This window comes from Eucyclogobius newberryi, unplaced genomic scaffold (assembly GCF_026437365.1).
Source record: "Eucyclogobius newberryi isolate DKJ021-1_F unplaced genomic scaffold, fEucNew1.0.hap1 SCAF_7, whole genome shotgun sequence".
In the NCBI taxonomy this organism is placed as follows: Eukaryota; Metazoa; Chordata; class Actinopteri; order Gobiiformes; family Gobiidae; genus Eucyclogobius; species Eucyclogobius newberryi.
The window spans coordinates 2276056-2293067 of NW_027316389.1; the positions used below are offsets into that span (position 1 = coordinate 2276056).

Consider the following 17012-nt stretch of genomic DNA (forward strand, 5'->3'; position numbering starts at 1 on the left):
CAGGACTAGAACAGGACTAGAACAGGATTAGAACAGGTTAGAACAGGACTAGAACAGGACCAGAACAGGATTTGAACAGGACTAGAACAGGACTAGAACAGGACTTGAACAGGACTAGAACAGGATTTGAACAGGACTAGAACAGGATTAGAACAGGACTAGAACAGGATTAGAACAGGATTAGAACAGGATTAGAACAGGACTAGAACAGGACTAGAACAGGATTTCAACAGGACTAGAACAGGATTAGAACAGGACTAGAACAGGATTAGAACAGGATTAGAACAGGACTAGAACAGGATTAGAACAGGACAAGAACAGGACTAGAACAGGACTAGACAAGGACTAGAACAGGACTAGAAGAGAACTAGAATAGGACTAGAACAGGACTAGAAGAGAACTAGAATAGGACTAGAACAGGATTAGAACAGGACTAGAACAGGACTAGAACAGGATTTGAACAGGACTAGAACAGGATTAGAACAGGCCTAGAACAGGATTAGAACATGATTAGAACAGGACTAGAAGAGGACTAGAACAGCACTAGAACAGGATTAGAACAGGACTAGAACAGGATTTGAACAGGACTAGAACAGCACTAGAACAGGACTAGAACAGGACTATAACAGGACTAGAAGAGGCCTAGAACAGGACTAGAACAGGACTAGAACAGGATTAGAACAGGACTAGAACAGGACTAGAACAGGATTTGAACAGGACTAGAACAGGATTAGAACAGGACTAGAACAGGATTAGAACAGGATTAGAACAGGATTAGAACAGGACTAGAACAGGACTAGAACAGGACCAGAACAGGATTTGAACAGGACTAGAACAGGACTAGAACAGGATTAGAACAGGACTAGAACAGGATTAGAACAGGATTAGAACAGGATTAGAACAGGACTAGAACAGGACTAGAACAGGACCAGAACAGGATATGAACAGGACTAGAACAGGACTAGAACAGGACTTGAACAGGACTAGAACAGGATTAGAACAGGACTAGAACAGGACTAGAACAGGACCAGAACAGGATTTGAACAGGACTAGAACAGGACTAGAACAGGACTTGAACAGGACTAGAACAGGATTAGAACAGGACTAGAACAGGATTAGAACAGGATTAGAACAGGATTAGAACAGGACTAGAACAGGACTAGAACATGATTTGAACAGGACTAGAACAGGATTAGAACAGGACTAGAAGAGGACTAGAACAGGACTAGAACAGGACTAGAACAGGATTAGAACAGGACTAGAACAGGACTAGAACAGGATTTGAACAGGACTAGAACAGGATTAGAACAGGACCAGAACAGGATTAGAACAGGATTAGAACAGGACTAGAACAGGATTAGAACAGGACTAGAACAGGACTAGAACAGGATTTGAACAGGACTAGAACAGGATTAGAACAGGACTAGAACAGGATTAGAACAGGATTAGAACAGGATTAGAACAGGACTAGAACAGGACTAGAACAGGACCAGAACAGGATTTGAACAGGACTAGAACAGGACTAGAACAGGATTAGAACAGGACTAGAACAGGATTAGAACAGGATTAGAACAGGATTAGAACAGGATTAGAACAGGACTAGAACAGGACTAGAACAGGACCAGAACAGGATTTGAACAGGACTAGAACAGGACTAGAACAGGACTTGAACAGGACTAGAACAGGATTAGAACAGGACTAGAACAGGACTAGAACAGGACCAGAACAGGATTTGAACAGGACTAGAACAGGACTAGAACAGGACTTGAACAGGACTAGAACAGGATTAGAACAGGACTAGAACAGGATTAGAACAGGACTAGAACAGGACTAGAACAGGACCAGAACAGGATTTGAACAGGACTAGAACAGGACTAGAACAGGACTTGAACAGGACTAGAACAGGATTAGAACAGGACTAGAACAGGATTAGAACAGGATTAGAACAGGATTAGAACAGGACTAGAACAGGACTAGAACATGATTTGAACAGGACTAGAACAGGATTAGAACAGGACTAGAACAGGATTAGAACAGGATTAGAACAGGACTAGAACAGGACTAGACAAGGACTAGAACAGGACTAGAAGAGGACTAGAACAGGACTAGAACAGGACTAGAACAGGATTAGAACAGGACTAGAACAGGACTAGAACAGGATTTGAACAGGACTAGAACAGGATTAGAACAGGACCAGAACAGGATTAGAACAGGATTAGAACAGGACTAGAACAGGATTAGAACAGGACTAGAACAGGACTAGAACAGGATTTGAACAGGACTAGAACAGGATTAGAACAGGACCAGAACAGGATTAGAACAGGATTAGAACAGGACTAGAACAGGATTAGAACAGGACTAGAACAGGACTAGAACAGGACTAGAACAGGACTAGAACAGGACTAGAACAGGACTAGACAAGGACTAGAACAGGACTAGAAAAGGACTAAAAGAGGCCTAGAACAGGACTAGAACAGGACTAGAACAGGACTAGAAGAGGCCTAGAACAGGACTAGAACAGGACTAGAACAGGACTAGAAGAGGCCTAGAACAGGACTAGAACAGGACTAGAACAGGACTAGAACAGGACTAGAACAGGACTAGAAGAGGACTAGAACAGGACTAGAACAGGACTAGAACAGGATTTGAACAGGACTAGAACAGGATTAGAACAGGACTAGAACAGGATTAGAACAGGATTAGAACAGGATTAGAACAGGACTAGAACAGGACTAGAACAGGACCAGAACAGGATTTGAACAGGACTAGAACAGGACTAGAACAGGATTAGAACAGGACTAGAACAGGATTAGAACAGGATTAGAACAGGATTAGAACAGGACTAGAACAGGACTAGAACAGGACCAGAACAGGATTTGAACAGGACTAGAACAGGACTAGAACAGGACTTGAACAGGACTAGAACAGGATTAGAACAGGACTAGAACAGGACTAGAACAGGACCAGAACAGGATTTGAACCGGACTAGAACAGGACTAGAACAGGACTTGAACAGGACTAGAACAGGATTAGAACAGGACTAGAACAGGATTAGAACAGGACTAGAACAGGACTAGAACAGGACCAGAACAGGATTTGAACAGGACTAGAACAGGACTAGAACAGGACTTGAACAGGACTAGAACAGGATTAGAACAGGACTAGAACAGGATTAGAACAGGATTAGAACAGGATTAGAACAGGACTAGAACAGGACTAGAACATGATTTGAACAGGACTAGAACAGGATTAGAACAGGACTAGAACAGGATTAGAACAGGATTAGAACAGGACTAGAACAGGACTAGACAAGGACTAGAACAGGACTAGAAGAGGACTAGAACAGGACTAGAACAGGACTAGAACAGGATTAGAACAGGACTAGAACAGGACTAGAACAGGATTTGAACAGGACTAGAACAGGATTAGAACAGGACCAGAACAGGATTAGAACAGGATTAGAACAGGACTAGAACAGGATTAGAACAGGACTAGAACAGGACTAGAACAGGATTTGAACAGGACTAGAACAGGATTAGAACAGGACCAGAACAGGATTAGAACAGGATTAGAACAGGACTAGAACAGGATTAGAACAGGACTAGAACAGGACTAGAACAGGACTGGAACAGGACTAGAACAGGACTAGAACAGGACTAGACAAGGACTAGAACAGGACTAGAAAAGGACTAAAAGAGGCCTAGAACAGGACTAGAACAGGACTAGAACAGGACTAGAAGAGGCCTAGAACAGGACTAGAACAGGACTAGAACAGGACTAGAAGAGGCCTAGAACAGGACTAGAACAGGACTAGAACAGGACTAGAACAGGACTAGAACAGGACTAGAAGAGGACTAGAACAGGACTAGAACAGGATTAGAACAGGACTAGAAGAGGACTAGAACAGGACTAGAACAGGACTAGAACAGCACTAGAACAGGATTAGAACAGGATTAGAACAGGACTAGAACAGGACTAGAACAGGACTAGAACAGGACCAGAACAGGATTTGAACAGGACTAGAACAGGACTAGAACAGGATTTGAACAGGACTAGAACAGGACTAGAACAGGACTAGAACAGGATTAGAACAGGACTAGAACAGGATTAGAACAGGATTAGAACAGGATTAGAACAGGATTAGAACAGGACTAGAACAGGATTTGAACAGGACTAGAACAGGACTAGAACAGGACTAGAACAGGATTAGAACAGGACTAGAACAGGATTAGAACAGGATTAGAACAGGATTAGAACAGGACTAGAACAGGACTAGAACAGGATTTCAACAGGACTAGAACAGGATTAGAACAGGACTAGAACAGGATTAGAACAGGATTAGAACAGGACTAGAACAGGTTTAGAACAGGACAAGAACAGGACTAGAACAGGACTAGACAAGGACTAGAACAGGACTAGAACAGGACTAGAAGAGAACTAGAATAGGACTAGAACAGGATTAGAACAGGACTAGAACAGGATTTGAACAGGACTAGAACAGGATTAGAACAGGACTAGAACAGGATTAGAACATGATTAGAACAGGACTAGAAGAGGACTAGAACAGCACTAGAACAGGATTAGAACAGGACTAGAACAGGATTTGAACAGGACTAGAACAGCACTAGAACAGGACTATAACAGGACTATAACAGGACTAGAAGAGGCCTAGAACAGGACTAGAACAGGACTAGAACAGGATTAGAACAGGACTAGAACAGGACTAGAACAGGATTTGAACAGGACTAGAACAGGATTAGAACAGGACTAGAACAGGATTAGAACAGGATTAGAACAGGATTAGAACAGGACTAGAACAGGATTAGAACAGGACTAGAACAGGACTAGAACAGGACCAGAACAGGATTTGAACAGGATTTGAACAGGACTAGAACAGGACTTGAACAGGACTAGAACAGGATTAGAACAGGACTAGAACAGGATTAGAACAGGATTAGAACAGGATTAGAACAGGACTAGAACAGGACTAGAACATGATTTGAACAGGACTAGAACAGGATTAGAACAGGACTAGAACAGGATTAGAACAGGATTAGAACAGGACTAGAACAGGACTAGACAAGGACTAGAACAGGACTAGAAGAGGACTAGAACAGGACTAGAACAGGATTAGAACAGGACTAGAACAGGACTAGAACAGGATTTGAACAGGACTAGAACAGGATTAGAACAGGACCAGAACAGGATTAGAACAGGATTAGAACAGGACTAGAACAGGATTAGAACAGGACTAGAACAGGACTAGAACAGGATTTGAACAGGACTAGAACAGGACTAGAAGAGGACTAGAAGAGGACTAGAACAGGACTAGAACAGGATTAGAACAGGACTAGAACAGGACTAGACAAGGACTAGAACAGGACTAGAAGAGGACTAGAAGAGGCCTAGAACAGGACTAGAACAGGACTAGAACAGGACTAGAAGAGGCCTAGAACAGGACTAGAACAGGACTAGAACAGGACTAGAAGAGGCCTAGAACAGGACTAGAACAGGACTAGAACAGGACTAGAACAGGATTAGAACAGGACTAGAAGAGGACTAGAACAGGACTAGAACAGGATTAGAACAGGACTAGAAGAGGACTAGAACAGGACTAGAACAGGACTAGAACAGCACTAGAACAGGATTAGAACAGGATTAGAACAGGACTAGAACAGGACTAGAACAGGACTAGAACAGGACCAGAACAGGATTTGAACAGGACTAGAACAGGACTAGAACAGGACTAGAACAGGATTAGAACAGGACTAGAACAGGATTAGAACAGGATTAGAACAGGAATAGAACAGGACTAGAACAGGACTAGAACAGGATTTCAACAGGACTAGAACAGGATTAGAACAGTTCTAGAACAGGATTAGAACAGGATTAGAACAGGACTAGAACAGGATTAGAACAGGACAAGAACAGGACTAGAACAGGACTAGACAAGGACTAGAACAGGACTAGAAAAGAACTAGAATAGGACTAGAACAGGACTAGAAGAGAACTAGAATAGGACTAGAACAGGATTAGAACAGGACTAGAACAGGACTAGAACAGGATTTGAACAGGACTAGAACAGGATTAGAACAGGACTAGAACAGGATTAGAACATGATTAGAACAGGACTAGAAGAGGACTAGAACAGCACTAGAACAGGATTAGAACAGGACTAGAACAGGATTTGAACAGGACTAGAACAGCACTAGAACAGGACTAGAACAGGACTATAACAGGACTAGAACAGGACTAGAACAGGACTAGAACAGGATTAGAACAGGACTAGAACAGGACTAGAACAGGATTTGAACAGGACTAGAACAGGATTAGAACAGGACTAGAACAGGATTAGAACAGGATTAGAACAGGATTAGAACAGGACTAGAACAGGACTAGAACAGGACCAGAACAGGATTTGAACAGGACTAGAACAGGACTAGAACAGGATTAGAACAGGACTAGAACAGGATTAGAACAGGATTAGAACAGGATTAGAACAGGACTAGAACAGGACTAGAACAGGACCAGAACAGGATTTGAACAGGACTAGAACAGGACTAGAACAGGACTTGAACAGGACTAGAACAGGATTAGAACAGGACTAGAACAGGACTAGAACAGGACCAGAACAGGATTTGAACAGGACTAGAACAGGACTAGAACAGGACTTGAACAGGACTAGAACAGGATTAGAACAGGACTAGAACAGGATTAGAACAGGATTAGAACAGGATTAGAACAGGACTAGAACAGGACTAGAACATGATTTGAACAGGACTAGAACAGGATTAGAACAGGACTAGAACAGGATTAGAACAGGATTAGAACAGGACTAGAACAGGACTAGACAAGGACTAGAACAGGACTAGAAGAGGACTAGAACAGGACTAGAACAGGACGAGAACAGGATTAGAACAGGACTAGAACAGGACTAGAACAGGATTTGAACAGGACTAGAACAGGATTAGAACAGGACCAGAACAGGATTAGAACAGGATTAGAACAGGACTAGAACAGGATTAGAACAGGACTAGAACAGGACTAGAACAGGATTTGAACAGGACTAGAACAGGACTAGAAGAGGACTAGAAGAGGACTAGAACAGGACTAGAACAGGACTAGAACAGGACTAGAACAGGACTAGACAAGGACTAGAACAGGACTAGAAGAGGACTAGAAGAGGCCTAGAACAGGACTAGAACAGGACTAGAACAGGACTAGAAGAGGCCTAGAACAGGACTAGAACATGACTAGAACAGGACTAGAAGAGGCCTAGAACAGGACTAGAACAGGACTAGAACAGGACTAGAACAGGATTAGAACAGGACTAGAAGAGGACTAGAACAGGACTAGAACAGGATTAGAACAGGACTAGAAGAGGACTAGAACAGGATTAGAACAGGACAAGAACAGGACTAGAAGAGGACTAGAACAGGACTAGAACAGGACTAGAACAGCACTAGAACAGGATTAGAACAGGACTAGAACAGGACTAGAACAGGATTAGAACAGGACAAGAACAGGACTAGAACAGGACTAGAACATGACTAGAACAGGACTAGAACAGGACTAGACAAGGACTAGAACAGGACTAGAAGAGGACGAGAAGAGGACTAGAACAGGACTACAACAGGACTAGAACAGGACTAGAACAGGACTAGAACAGGTCTAGAACAGGACTAGAACAGGACTAGAAGAGGCATAGAACAGGACTAGAACAGGACTAGAACAGGTCTAGAACAGGACTAGAACAGGACTAGAACAGGATTTGAACAGGACTAGAACAGGATTTGAACAGGACTAGAACAGGACCAGAACAGGATTTGAACAGGACTAGAACAGGACTAGAACAGGATTTGAACAGGACTAGAACAGGATTAGAACAGGACTAGAACAGGATTAGAACAGGACAAGAACAGGACAAGAACAGGACAAGAACAGGACTAGAACAGGACTTGAACAGGACTAGAACAGGATTAGAACAGGACTAGAACAGGATTAGAACAGGATTAGAACAGGATTAGAACAGGACTAGAACAGGACTAGAACAGGATTTGAACAGGACTAGAACAGGATTAGAACAGGACTAGAACAGGATTAGAACAGGATTAGAACAGGACTAGAACAGGATTAGAACAGGATTAGAACAGGACTAGAACAGGATTAGAACAGGACAAGAACAGGACAAGAACAGGACAGGAACAGGACTAGAACAGGACTTGAACAGGACTAGAACAGGATTAGAACAGGACTAGAACAGGATTAGAACAGGATTAGAACAGGACTAGAACAGGATTAGAACAGGATTAGAACAGGATTAGAACAGGACTAGAACAGGACTAGAACATGATTTGAACAGGACTAGAACAGGATTAGAACAGGACTAGAACAGGATTAGAACAGGATTAGAACAGGACTAGAACAGGACTAGACAAGGACTAGAACAGGACTAGAAGAGGACTAGAACAGGACTAGAACAGGATTAGAACAGGACTAGAACAGGACTAGAACAGGATTTGAACAGGACTAGAACAGGATTAGAACAGGACCAGAACAGGATTAGAACAGGATTAGAACAAGACTAGAACAGGATTAGAACAGGACTAGAACAGGACTAGAACAGGATTTGAACAGGACTAGAACAGGACTAGAAGAGGACTAGAAGAGGACTAGAACAGGACTAGAACAGGATTAGAACAGGACTAGAACAGGACTAGACAAGGACTAGAACAGGACTAGAAGAGGACTAGAAGAGGCCTAGAACAGGACTAGAACAGGACTAGAACAGGACTAGAAGAGGCCTAGAACAGGACTAGAACCGGACTAGAACAGGACTAGAAGAGGCCTAGAACAGGACTAGAACAGGACTAGAACAGGACTAGAACAGGATTAGAACAGGACTAGAAGAGGACTAGAACAGGACTAGAACAGGATTAGAACAGGACTAGAAGAGGACTAGAACAGGACTAGAACAGGACTAGAACAGCACTAGAACAGGATTAGAACAGGATTAGAACAGGACTAGAACAGGACTAGAACAGGACTAGAACAGGACCAGAACAGGATTTGAACAGGACTAGAACAGGACTAGAACAGGACTAGAACAGGATTAGAACAGGACTAGAACAGGATTAGAACAGGATTAGAACAGGAATAGAACAGGACTAGAACAGGACTAGAACAGGATTTCAACAGGACTAGAACAGGATTAGAACAGTTCTAGAACAGGATTAGAACAGGATTAGAACAGGACTAGAACAGGATTAGAACAGGACAAGAACAGGACTAGAACAGGACTAGACAAGGACTAGAACAGGACTAGAAAAGAACTAGAATAGGACTAGAACAGGACTAGAAGAGAACTAGAATAGGACTAGAACAGGATTAGAACAGGACTAGAACAGGACTAGAACAGGATTTGAACAGGACTAGAACAGGATTAGAACAGGACTAGAACAGGATTAGAACATGATTAGAACAGGACTAGAAGAGGACTAGAACAGCACTAGAACAGGATTAGAACAGGACTAGAACAGGATTTGAACAGGACTAGAACAGCACTAGAACAGGACTAGAACAGGACTATAACAGGACTAGAACAGGACTAGAACAGGACTAGAACAGGATTAGAACAGGACTAGAACAGGACTAGAACAGGACTAGAACATGATTTGAACAGGACTAGAACAGGATTAGAACAGGACTAGAACAGGATTAGAACAGGATTAGAACAGGACTAGAACAGGACTAGACAAGGACTAGAACAGGACTAGAAGAGGACTAGAACAGGACTAGAACAAGACGAGAACAGGATTAGAACAGGACTAGAACAGGACTAGAACAGGATTTGAACAGGACTAGAACAGGATTAGAACAGGACCAGAACAGGATTAGAACAGGATTAGAACAGGACTAGAACAGGATTAGAACAGGACTAGAACAGGACTAGAACAGGATTTGAACAGGACTAGAACAGGACTAGAAGAGGACTAGAAGAGGACTAGAACAGGACTAGAACAGGACTAGAACAGGACTAGAACAGGACTAGACAAGGACTAGAACAGGACTAGAAGAGGACTAGAAGAGGCCTAGAACAGGACTAGAACATGACTAGAACAGGACTAGAAGAGGCCTAGAACAGGACTAGAACAGGACTAGAACAGGACTAGAACAGGATTAGAACAGGACTAGAAGAGGACTAGAACAGGACTAGAACAGGATTAGAACAGGACTAGAAGAGGACTAGAACAGGATTAGAACAGGACAAGAACAGGACTAGAAGAGGACTAGAACAGGACTAGAACAGGACTAGAACAGCACTAGAACAGGATTAGAACAGGACTAGAACAGGACTAGAACAGGATTAGAACAGGACAAGAACAGGACTAGAACAGGACTAGAACATGACTAGAACAGGACTAGAACAGGACTAGACAAGGACTAGAACAGGACTAGAAGAGGACGAGAAGAGGACTAGAACAGGACTACAACAGGACTAGAACAGGACTAGAACAGGACTAGAACAGGTCTAGAACAGGACTAGAACAGGACTAGAAGAGGCATAGAACAGGACTAGAACAGGACTAGAACAGGTCTAGAACAGGACTAGAACAGGACTAGAACAGGATTTGAACAGGACTAGAACAGGATTTGAACAGGACTAGAACAGGACCAGAACAGGATTTGAACAGGACTAGAACAGGACTAGAACAGGATTTGAACAGGACTAGAACAGGATTAGAACAGGACTAGAACAGGATTAGAACAGGACAAGAACAGGACAAGAACAGGACAAGAACAGGACTAGAACAGGACTTGAACAGGACTAGAACAGGATTAGAACAGGACTAGAACAGGATTAGAACAGGATTAGAACAGGATTAGAACAGGACTAGAACAGGACTAGAACAGGATTTGAACAGGACTAGAACAGGATTAGAACAGGACTAGAACAGGATTAGAACAGGATTAGAACAGGACTAGAACAGGATTAGAACAGGACAAGAACAGGACTAGAACAGGACTAGAACAGGACTAGAACAGGACTAGAACAGGACTAGACAAGGACTAGAACAGGACTAGAAGAGGACTAGAAGAGGACTAGAATAGGACTTGAACAGGATTAGAACAGGACTAGAACAGGACTAGAACTGGATTTGAACAGGACTAGAACAGGATTAGAACAGGACCAGAACAGGATTTGAACAGGACTAGAACAGGACTAGAACAGGACTATAACAGGACTAGAAGAGGCCTAGAACAGGACTAGAACAGGACTAGAACAGGATTAGAACAGGACTAGAACAGGACTAGAACAGGATTTGAACAGGACTAGAACAGGATTAGAACAGGACTAGAACAGCATTAGAACAGGATTAGAACAGGACTAGAACATGACTAGAACAGGATTAGAACAGGACTAGAACAGGACTAGAACAGGATTTGAACAGGACTAGATAAGGACTAGAACAGGATTAGAACAGGACTAGAACAGGTCTAGAACAGGACTAGAACAGGACTAGAAGAGGCCTAGAACAGGACTAGAACAGGACTAGAACAGGTCTAGAACAGGACTAGAACAGGACTAGAACAGGATTTGAACAGGACTAGAACAGGATTTGAACAGGACTAGAACAGGACTAGAACAGGATTTGAACAGGACTAGAACAGGACTAGAACAGGATTGGAACAGGACTAGAACAGGATTAGAACAGGACTAGAACAGGACTAGAACAGGATTAGAACAGGTTAGAACAGGACTAGAACAGGACCAGAACAGGATTTGAACAGGACTAGAACAGGACTAGAACAGGACTTGAACAGGACTAGAACAGGATTTGAACAGGACTAGAACAGGATTAGAACAGGACTAGAACAGGATTAGAACAGGATTAGAACAGGACTAGAACAGGACTAGAACAGGATTAGAACAGGACTAGAACAGGACTAGAACAGGATTTGAACAGGACTAGAACAGGATTAGAACAGGACTGGAACAGGATTAGAACAGGATTAGAACAGGACTAGAACAGGACTAGAACAGGATTTGAACAGGACTAGAACAGGATTAGAACAGGACTAGAACAGGATTAGAACAGGATTAGAACAGGACTAGAACAGGACTAGAACAGGATTAGAACAGGACTAGAACAGGACTAGAACAGGATTTGAACAGGACTAGAACAGGATTAGAACAGGACTGGAACAGGATTAGAACAGGATTAGAACAGGACTAGAAAAGGATTAGAACAGGACAAGAACAGGACTAGAACAGGACTAGAACAGGACTAGAACAGGACTAGAACAGGACTAGACAAGGACTAGAACAGGACTAGAAGAGGACTAGAACAGGACTAGAACAGGACTAGAACAGCACTAGAACAGGATTAGAACAGGACTAGAACAGGACTAGAACAGGATTTGAACAGGACTAGAACAGGATTAGAACAGGACTAGAACAGGATTAGAACAGGATTAGAACAGGACTAGAACAGGATTAGAACAGGACAAGAACAGGACTAGAACAGGACTAGAACAGGACTAGAACAGGACTAGAACAGCACTAGAACAGGATTAGAACAGGACTAGAACAGGACTAGAACAGGATTTGAACAGGACTAGAACAGGATTAGAACAGGACTAGAACAGGATTAGAACAGGATTAGAACAGGACTAGAACAGGATTAGAACAGGACTAGAAGAGGACTAGAAGAGGCCTAGAACAGGACTAGAACAGGACTAGAACAGGACTAGAACAGGTCTAGAACAGGACTAGAACAGGACTAGAACAGGATTAGAACAGGACAAGAACAGGACTAGAACAGGACTAGAACAGGATTAGAACAGGACTAGAACAGGATTAGAACAGGACTAGAACAGGACTAGAACAGGACTAGAACAGGACTAGAACAGGACTAGAAGAGGACTAGAAGAGGACTAGAACAGGACTAGAACAGGACTAGAACAGGACTAGAACAGGATTAGAACAGGACAAGAACAAGACTAGAACAGGATTAGAACAGGATTAGAACAGGACTAGAACAGGATTAGAACAGGACCAGAACAGGATTAGAACAGGATTAGAACAGGACTAGAACAGGATTAGAACAGGACTAGAACAGGACTAGAACAGGACTAGAACAGGACTAGAAGAGGACTAGAACAGGACTAGAACATGACTAGAACAGGACTAGAACAGGACTAGAACAGGACTTGAACAGGACTAGAACAGGACTAGAAGAGGACTAGAAGAGGACTAGAACAGGACTAGAACAGGACTAGAACAGGACTAGAACAGGATTAGAACAGGACAAGAACAGGACTAGAACAGGATTAGAACAGGATTAGAACAGGACTAGAACAGGACTAGAACAGGACCAGAACAGGATTAGAACAGGATTAGAACAGGACTAGAACAGGATTAGAACAGGACTAGAACAGGACTAGAACAGGACTAGAACAGGATTAGAACAGGATTAGAACAGGACTAGAACAGGATTAGAACAGGACCAGAAAAGGATTAGAACAGGACTAGAACAGGATTAGAACAGGACTAGAACAGGACTAGAACAGGACTAGAACAGGACTAGAAGAGGACTAGAACAGGACTAGAACATGACTAGAACAGGACTAGAACAGGACTAGAAGAGGACTAGAACAGGACTAGAACAGGACTAGAACAGGACTAGAACAGGATTAGAACAGGACAAGAACAGGACTAGAACAGGATTAGAACAGGATTAGAACAGGACTAGAACAGGACTAGAACAGAACCAGAACAGGATTAGAACAGGATAAGAACAGGACTAGAACAGGATTAGAACAGGACTAGAACAGGACTAGAACAGGACTAGAACAGGACTAGAAGAGGACTAGAACAGGACTAGAAGAGGACTAGAACAGGACTAGAACAGGACTAGAACAGGACTTGAACAGGACTAGAACAGGACTAGAACAGGACTAGAACAGGACTAGAACAGGACTAGAACAGGACTAGAACAGGATTAGAACAGGACTAGAACAGGACTAGAACAGGACCAGAACAGGATTAGAACAGGATTAGAACAGGACTAGAACAGGATTAGAACAGGACTAGAACAGGACTAGAACAGGACTAGAACAGGACTAGAAGAGGACTAGAACAGGACTAGAACAGGACTAGAACAGGACTTGAACAGGACTAGAACAGGACTAGAACAGGACTTGAACAGGACTAGAACAGGACTTGAACAGGATTAGAACAGGACTAGAACAGGGCCAAATCACATCAACATAAATCCAAACTGGACTCAGTTTAGAACCAAACAAGCTTGAACTCAGCCTAAGACTAAAGTTGTACTAAACAAGGTCTTAAACAGAACTAAATCACATTTAAACCCACTCTCACCCCTCTCTGACCTCGCTCTAACCCCTCTCTGACCTCTCTCTGACCTCTCTCTGACCCCTCTCTGACCCGACTCTGACCCCACTCTTACCTCTCTCTGACCCCTCTCTGACCTCGCTCTGACCCCTCTTTGACCCCTCTCCGACCTCTCTCTAACCCCTCTCTCACCCCTCTCTGACCTCTCTCTGACCTCGCTCTGACCCCTCTCTGACCCCTCTCTGACCTCTCTCTAACCTCTCTCTCACCCCTCTCTGCTCTCTGACCCCGCTCTGACCCCAGGACTCACCATCTGACCCCCCGTGTGCTTCTGCTGGGGCCGGCTCTGCTGCTGCTGGAACATGGCTGAGTCCAGTGACCGGCCTCGTGTCCAGTGTTTGGAGGAGAAGAGCATCATGGCCGGCTGCATCCGCGGACACGAGGCCTGGTGGGACGAGGCCTCCGGAGGCTCTTTCCTCACGTGGGACGAGGCCATCGGGAACCAGTGAGTGTAGGTGTACCACGGCTCCAGGGCTGGACCGCAGAGAGGGACCACGAGCAGAGAGAAGGACCACGAGCAGAAGGACCACGAGCAGAAGGACCACGAGCAGAAGGACCACGAGCAGAAGGACCACGAGTGAGACCCGGAGATGCAGATCAAGTCTGGGACAGAGAGAAGAGGAGGAGGGTGGAGCAAGTGAAGCTGTGAGAGAGAGAGCAGAGCAGAGGTGTGCTTTTATACTAGAGAGAGAGAGAGAGGGAGAGAGGGAGAGAGAGAGAGAGAGAGAGGGAGAGAGGGAGAGAGAGAGAGAGAGAGAGAGAGAGAGGGAGAGAGGGAGAGAGAGAGGGAGAGAGAGAGAGGGAGAGAGAGAGAGAGAGAGAGAGAGAGAGGGAGAGAGAGAGAGAGAGAGAGAGGGAGAGAGAGAGAGAGAGAGAGGGGGAGAGAGGGAGAGAATATAATATAAACATCTTTAAACTTCAGGCTGATTCCATGAAACTACATTAATTTTCATTTGTTTAATTCGTTAGAGTCGTTGACTCTTAGAATAACGATGTTGATGTCACTTGTGATGGTCGTGAAGACGAGTCCGTCACATGTCGGGGTCATGTGACGCCCTGAGGGGGAGGAGCTTGTGAAAGTCTAAAGTGTAAACATGTTCTGGAGATTTCCCCATTGGAATAACATGGGAGGTTTCTGTCATCGCTACGGCAACGACGTAACAAATATGACATGGGTCTCATTGACTTTTTTGATCGGGATGATAACGTGGAATTTTGTGCCAAATTGCGTATAATTCTGAAAAATTAAACATTTTACCCTCTATATAAAATGTTATGTCAAACATGTGACATTATGACTGTTTAAAGGGCCAATCACACAAAGTGGGCGGAGCCCACTCAAAATTGATGAAAGGACCCGACCATGAGGCGCTTTCCAAACATGTAGTTTATGATATTTGAAAAATGGGAAACATTCTTTTCGCATCGAAATATTATTCTTTCCTCTTTTCGGGACAAACTCCCCTTTTTTTCACCCAGTGACATTGACGAAAAGTCACAAAAATGTGACGCCTCTAAAAATCGTGCCTCTTCATTCTGACTATTTCCCTTTTCTAAAATGTACAAAATGCATTGAGAGACAGGAAATGACAAAAAAAATCTGATGTAGAATCATGAGATTTGGCGCAAAGGAAGATGGAGACAAGAGAAGTCAAACATGTTACCACGACAACCACATGTCGGCCATATTGGATCAAAATGTGCTGAGCATGACTCAGGAGTTCTTCCAAACGTCGTACCTTTACAGACTCCTCCCCCCTGTACCTTTACAGACTCCTCCCCCCTGTACCTTTACAGACTCCTCCCCCCTGTACCTTTACAGACTCCTCCCCCCTGTACCTTTACAGACTCCTCCCCCCTGTACCTTTACGGACTCCTCCCCCCTGTACCTTTACAGACTCCTCCCCCCTGTACCTTTACAGACTCCTCCCCCCTGTACCTTTACAGACTCCTCCCCCCTATACCTTTACGGACTCCTCCCCCCTGTACCTTTACGGACTCCTCCCCCCTGTACCTTTACGGACTCCTCCCCCCTGTACCTTTACGGACTCCTCCCCCCTGTATCTTTAGACTCCTCCCCCCTGTACCTTTACGGACTCCTCCCCCCTGTACCTTAATGGACTCCTCCCCCCTGTACCTTTAGACTCCTCCCCCCTGTACCTTAATGGACTCCTCCCCCCTGTACCTTTAGACTCCTCCCCCCTGTACCTTAATGGACTCCTCCCCCCTGTATCTTTAGACTCCTCCCCCCTGTACCTTTACAGACTCCTCCCCCCTGTACCTTTACAGACTCCTCCCCCCTGTACCTTTACGGACTCCTCCCCCCTGTACCTTAATGGACTCCTCCCCCCTGTACCTTTAGACTCCTCCCCCCTGTACCTTAATGGACTCCTCCCCCCTGTACCTTTAGACTCCTCCCCCCTGTACCTTAATGGACTCCTCCCCCCTGTACCTTTAGACTCCTCCCCCCTGTACCTTTACAGACTCCTCCCCCCTGTACCTTTACGGACTCCTCCCCCCTGTACCTTAATGGACTCCTCCCCCCTGTACCTTTAGACTCCTCCCCCCTGTACCTTAATGGACTCCTCCC

The 17012-nt window shown here is 44.2% G+C and overlaps 1 protein-coding gene across 1 annotated transcript in view; it reads right to left on the reverse strand.

Moving 5' to 3' along the window:
- The window catches only part of LOC140349450 (tryptophan 5-hydroxylase 2-like), a 40452-nt gene extending 25660 nt beyond the window's left edge, over nucleotides 1-14792 (reverse strand). Inside the window, exon 1 of the mRNA XM_072435778.1 lies at nucleotides 14673-14792. Coding sequence (XP_072291879.1) covers nucleotides 14673-14792 — 120 coding nt within the window. The remainder of the gene's footprint in view (nucleotides 1-14672) is intronic.
- Nucleotides 14793-17012: the final 2220 nt, after the last annotated feature.